Raw genomic sequence first — 6,000 nt, forward strand, 5'->3', positions numbered from 1 at the left:
TCAGTCCCTACACTGATCCCTCTGTCCCGCACCCTCCTGATGACCTGCTCTCAGTTCCCACACTGATCCCTTTGCCCCGCATTCTCCTGACAGTCGGTTATCAGTCCCCACATTGATCCCATTGCCCTGCGCTCTCCCAACACCCCACTATCAGTCCCCACACTGATCCCACTGCCCCACACTCTCCCAACAGCCCACTATCTGTCCCCTCACTGATTCCACTGCCCTGCACTCTCCCGACAGCCCACTATCAGTACCCACACTGATCCCACTGCCCCACGCTCTCCCGACAGCCCGCTATCAATCCCCACACTGATCTCACTGTCCCACACTTTCCCAACAGCCCACTATCAGTACCCACACTGATCCCACTGCCCCGCGCTCTCCCGACAGCCCGCTATCAATCCCCACACTGATACCACTGCCCCATGCTCTCCCGACAGCCCGCTATCAATCCCCACACTGATCCCACTGCCCCATGCTCTCCCGACAGTCCGCTATGTCCCCACACTGAGCCACTGCCCTGCGCTATTCCAACAGCCCGCTGAACGCTATTTTTGGTTTTCACCTCTTTTTGTAAAAGCAAAAATCCTTTTCAGATTTCTTTGTTAGCAAAAAAAGGTACTAATGTATGTCTTTTGTAAAAGCGAAGTGGTGTAAAGTGAACTTTTGAAAAGTGGGGGATCCCTGTTTATCACAAGTAATAGAAATAGAAAAGATAAAATAAAAAAAATATATATTTTAATCTTTAATTCGGAAGAGACAAAAGTTGAGTATAAAAGTTGGGATATTATGATGCAACTGTGTAGCTCATTGTTGAGACTGCACTTGATCACCCATTTGGAAGGGGTGCAGAAAATATTGGCAGAATCTTGCTAGGATTGGAGATCTTGAGTAATAGGGAGAGCTGGGTCTTTATTTCCTGGAGCAGAGGAGGTTTTGTGATGACTTTATTGATGTATATAAAATCATTTGGGACATGGATAAGGACTTTTTCCCAGGGTAGGTGATTCAAGAACTAGGGCACAATTTTAAGAGAGACTTTTTCACTCAGAAGATGGTCTGAATCTGGAATAAGCTTTCAGAGGAAGTTATAGAAGCGAGTACAATTACAACATTCAAAAGATGTTTGGAAAAATATATGGATTGGAGAGATTAGAAGGATATTGATCAAATACAGGCAAATGAGACTCACACAGAATGCCAGCTTGGTCTGTATGGATGAGTTGTAGCAAATGGCTTGTTCAACTCTATGAGATGTTTAAGACTACAAATACATAATAACTTACAATCAATCAATTGCATATTGTCAGTGTTGCTGTTTGGAAGTATCTGGGTATCCAGACTCAAGTTACTGAAAGTTAGCATGCATGTTCATCAAGGGAATTGTATGACTCAGTTACAGGGGGAACATGCAAATTCATGCAGACAGCATCCAAGAACAGGATTGAACCAAGGACTCCAGTCCATTGGTTTTATGAACTGCACTACTGTACTGCCCTATGCTCATTCAGATGAACACAACAGGTACTACGTAATATTTAGTGCATCTTATAACCATAACAGAATTAAAATAAAAAAAATAGCATTTATGTTCCTTTGTGTTCTCAGAAGGAGATGACCTCACAGATTTGCCACTGAAAACTTGTGCGGCCAGAGATTCCAATTCGTTTCAGTATAGCCAGCTCCCACATGCTGCCAACACACCTCTCTGCCTGCATCAAGATGGATCATAGCTCAGCAGCAACACCAGGTTGTTTGCATTGGTGGAATATCTGAAGATTGATAGTAGTGTCTTGCATTTCGTGTGAACATGCACTGATGTTAATTCCCTCCCTCTGATTTTACAGAGGACCAACATTGACAATGAAAAAGCTCATCACGAGAAGAATCATTCCAATTTCATTCCAGAGTTCACTGTCATAGCCAATGGCTAATGTCAATTTTTCTGTACATGGTTTATGGTCCATTCCCTTTGCAAGGGAGTAAATGTCTCATGAGAAAGGACAGGGTAATGTGGTGAGCATAAAAACTCATACATTTTATTCCCAGTTGTATATCTAAGATTCGCTGTGTTATATTTGGGTGCAGGAGTCTTGACTTGGGTTTGATTCCTTGTTCTCTGGATAATTAGACTGATACTTCAGCCATTTGTATATACTGAACAATTTATGGACTTGTTTTTCCCTGCCTTAACTGCATCGTTGCTGACCACATGACCTCTCATAATGACTCATTTATTGTTATTTCTTCTCACCAATCTCAACATGGAGCAATTACAACACTGCCTCTTCCAATATGACTTTTGAATTACCTTTGGTTGGATTGGCCTGATTTTCCATCATCCTTTTTCAGTATGTTGACCAAATTTTATATTTTACTGGTTTTAATATGATTTCTGTAGATCCCGTCTTCATTATTACACTGTACCTCAAGTCAGTGGAACTTTTCAGTATGCCAGATTTGCTATTCCCAGCCCAAGAAAACCCCAATTGATCTGTCACAACCCTTCATGTTACTCTTGGACTTGGATACTTTTGCTTTTCTCATTTCCCCAATATTACCTTGCACTGTCCTCACCTGAATGCTTCAGTCTCCTATTTTGGCCTTAATTGGCACAAGCCAATCATTCATGTTCCTCAACAATGTTCTTGTGGGCATCGAAATAAAAGCAGTTCATTCACCTCTCATTCCTGCTCTACCATTCACAGTTAATCTTTATCTGAACTATTTTGATTTCCTTTAATGCATTTCCCCAACAAAAAAAAATCCATTAATTTCAGTCTCACTTGCTCCATTTGTACTCTGCCACACTTATCCTTTTGCAAGAGAGATTTCCAGATATACACTGTTATTTTTAAATTTTATTTCCTCTAACGGTTAATTATGTTATGATTGCATCCCTTTATTCTTGCAAAAATGGCAAGAAATAATTTATCTATATCTACCCCCTACTCTAATATAACCTTGATTAACTCCCCCCTCCGAAACTCAAGACTACAACTAAAGTTAGTGTAATCTCTCCTCATAATAAACCCCTTATCATTGTAAACTATCAATCTGGAGTAGTTTCCTGATTTCATACTGTCAATTCAGAATCAACTCCTTTGCACTTTGCTACCACGTTTGAAATCAGTAATAAAACAGAAAATGGTGGAAATGCTCAGTAAAGATGGCAACATGTGGAGAAATAGCAATCAGAATTCTCATCAAATCTACACAGGCTTTTAGTGTTGCTGGTGCTCCATGTCTTCCTCTTGAAGGATGCAGATCAGGAACAAGATGTGGGATTTGAATAATTTTTAGCTTTACTGCAAAATGCATGATTGAAGACAACTGTGGAGTTGACTTGTGTAAAGAGTGTTTTGATGGTGAGAATTTAAATTTAGACATACAGCACAGTAACAGGCCCTTCTGGCCCACGAGCCTGTGACACCCAAATCGCCTACAACATTTGTATGTTTTGGTAGGGTGGGAGGACACCGGAGCACCTGAAGGAAGCCCTCAAAAACCTAGGGAGAATGTACAGACAGTGCCGGATTCAAACCCAGATCTGTAACAGTGTTGCACTAACTGACACTAACCATGCCGCCCATGAACTTGATGTTTGTTTCCATGCTGCATGAATCCTTCACTGCACTACTCCAGTGAGACTGAAAAATCCCAAAGTTAAACCACATTTGCCTGTTCTGACTGGGAAAAGCAGCACATACAGTTCTTGGATTTTTGCAGAATTATCATAGGTATAGCTAGGGATCTCCAAGCAGCCGTAGGTGTGATGTTTTTAAAAGTATTTTTCATTCAAAAGATGTATTAAAAATTAACAGTATTTTAAAAGTTCTTCTCATGATAGACAAGGAGAATTGTGCTCTTAGACGTGTTTGCTCTAAAGCAGGCAAAAATAAATTCCAAAAATCAAGAGGCCAATTCCAGGATTAATTTTTGGTTTGGATTAATTACAATTAAAATTAATGTTTTTGTATTGAAAATTAAGAGGCGTTTGGAGCTTTTTAAAAATAATTTCTTAAATTACATAATGATGATCTGCAGTTCTTGCTGATGTGTGATTTATCTAAAATAAAAACAGAAAATGTTACAATTACTCAGTCAGTAATCTGCAGTTTGCCTACAGCTTTGGGGGATTTATCAAACTTACTTCCTCAATGCTTGATAAATGAAAATAAAAACCATTACCTTGTGCTGCTTGGTTACTTTATTTTTGCTTAACGACTTGTAGGCTGCACTCTGCAATTAAGTGTAGCCTTGCTGACTAAAGTAATGATAGTGAATACAGTACTACTCTGAGATCAGCAGGCAGAAATGTTACGCCTCTCCCTGTGACCAATTGAACCTTATTATTTGTTCTTCTATAGTACCAATGGAATAAGTTTGCACTCAATGAGATCTCAAGAATTCTCACATTACTCCATTCATTTCCATGACCTTATGCTTGCTGAATTAATACACTCAGATACTCCAGCTTCCAGCAGCATTTTGTATCCGCCACCCTGTCTAATATGTCTAATAAGTGGGCATCTCATGAATTAGAGATTTAATATGTAAAACAGAACCTGAAGACTAAAGAGATGCTTTAATGAACCCAAAAATTCTCTTTAAGTGATCAAGGAAAGAGGAACTCAGGAACATTTCATTCACTCAAGCAGTGGTACAAAGCAAATGGTTGGAGTTATGAAAAGTCTCAGTGGGTTGTTAGTGAGATTGATTTGTGAAAAGTAGAAAATGTACTTCATCTGTTCAAAAGGGAGCCAAAAAACATGCCAGTTACCCTGAAATCTATCAAAAGGACAATATTATAAGCTGTTATTAAATGCATTATAGCAGGGCCCCGTGAAGATGCAAGGTAATCAGATAAAGTTCACACAGGTTAATGAAAAGAAATCATGATTGACAAATTCGTTGGAGTCCCTTGTTGATGATGAAGTATCACTTACGATATGTTGCTTAGATTTCCAGCTGATGTTTGATAAGATGCCATATCAAATATTGTTGCAGATAATAGTTTTGGACCCTACAAGTCTAACAGGATACACAGTTGCTTTAATGGGTAATTATCTGGTTGGTAAAATGTAATAAGTGAAGTGCCACATGGATCAATCCTGGGACTCAACTTTTTATTATTTATTGTAAATGAATTGAATGAAGGCACTGAGTTCAACAGTTGAAGATAAAGGGAAGAGCAATCATCGTCAGAGTGGGCTGAGTCAGAGTGGTAAGGTTTCGGCTCAAAAAGCTTCGGCAAAAACAGGTAAGAGGTGAGGAATAGTTGGAGTTGGAGTCAGAAAGGGCCACTCTATTCGAGAAACAAAAAAGATTCAACAGGTAGGCATAGGTAAGGCCAGGTTTTATAGATATCATATATTTTATTCATCTAGTCATAGAGAATGGGATGGGTGTCAAGGCAATGAATGCTCCTCTTGCAAAATGTGGGTTGTCAGGGAAGCCAGCAGCTTCCTTGACGACTTCATCTGCGAGAAGCTCAGCCAGCTGCAGCTTTTCACAAGCCGAGTTAAGGAATTGGAGCTGGAGTTGGATGAGCTCCATTTCATTAAAGAAGCAGAGGGGGCGATAGACAGGAGTTACAGGGACATCATTGCACCCAAGAGACAGGAGGAGGTTAGATGGGTGACAGTCAAGAGAAGGAAAGGGAATAGGCATTGTCTTGGGTAAACTTATACCTCTCATTTTGTTCATTTTAGATTGGTCACAGTGTTTTAGCTACCGAAAGAAAATAGACACACACACCGAGAGCAGTTCAGTTTATACAAATGTTTATTACTAATTCAAAAGCTGATTTCACACTACAATATGCAAGCCCTTCCTAACTATACTTATCAACGCTTGGACTGGTCCCAACTGCCGAAGCGAGGCAACAACTGCACACTTGTAGTAGGTTGTCAGGGCGCTGGTAGCAGCTTCTCCACCTCCCCCGACCGGGACGTTGCTCGGACTCTGGCTGTTCTTCCTTCTTGACAAGGGGTG

General features: G+C 40.2%; 1 protein-coding gene across 7 annotated transcripts in view; it reads left to right on the forward strand.

Annotated features, from left to right (window-relative positions):
- LOC138757368 (MOB kinase activator 3B) overlaps positions 1–4,188 on the forward strand; it is a 108,105-nt gene extending 103,917 nt beyond the window's left edge. For 6 of the 7 annotated variants that reach the window (XM_069924579.1, XM_069924566.1, XM_069924596.1 and 3 more), the window contains 2 exons: positions 1,400–1,527; positions 1,612–4,188. In XM_069924579.1, coding sequence (XP_069780680.1) covers positions 1,400–1,527; positions 1,612–1,621 — 138 coding nt within the window. In that variant the 3' untranslated portion in view covers positions 1,622–4,188. The remainder of the gene's footprint in view (positions 1–1,399; positions 1,528–1,611) is intronic. The other variant, XM_069924604.1, reaches the window with a different exon arrangement.
- The last annotated feature ends 1,812 nt before the right edge of the window (positions 4,189–6,000 follow it).

The sequence above is a fragment of the Narcine bancroftii genome, chromosome 1 (genome assembly GCF_036971445.1).
Source record: "Narcine bancroftii isolate sNarBan1 chromosome 1, sNarBan1.hap1, whole genome shotgun sequence".
Lineage (NCBI taxonomy): Eukaryota > Metazoa > Chordata > Chondrichthyes > Torpediniformes > Narcinidae > Narcine > Narcine bancroftii.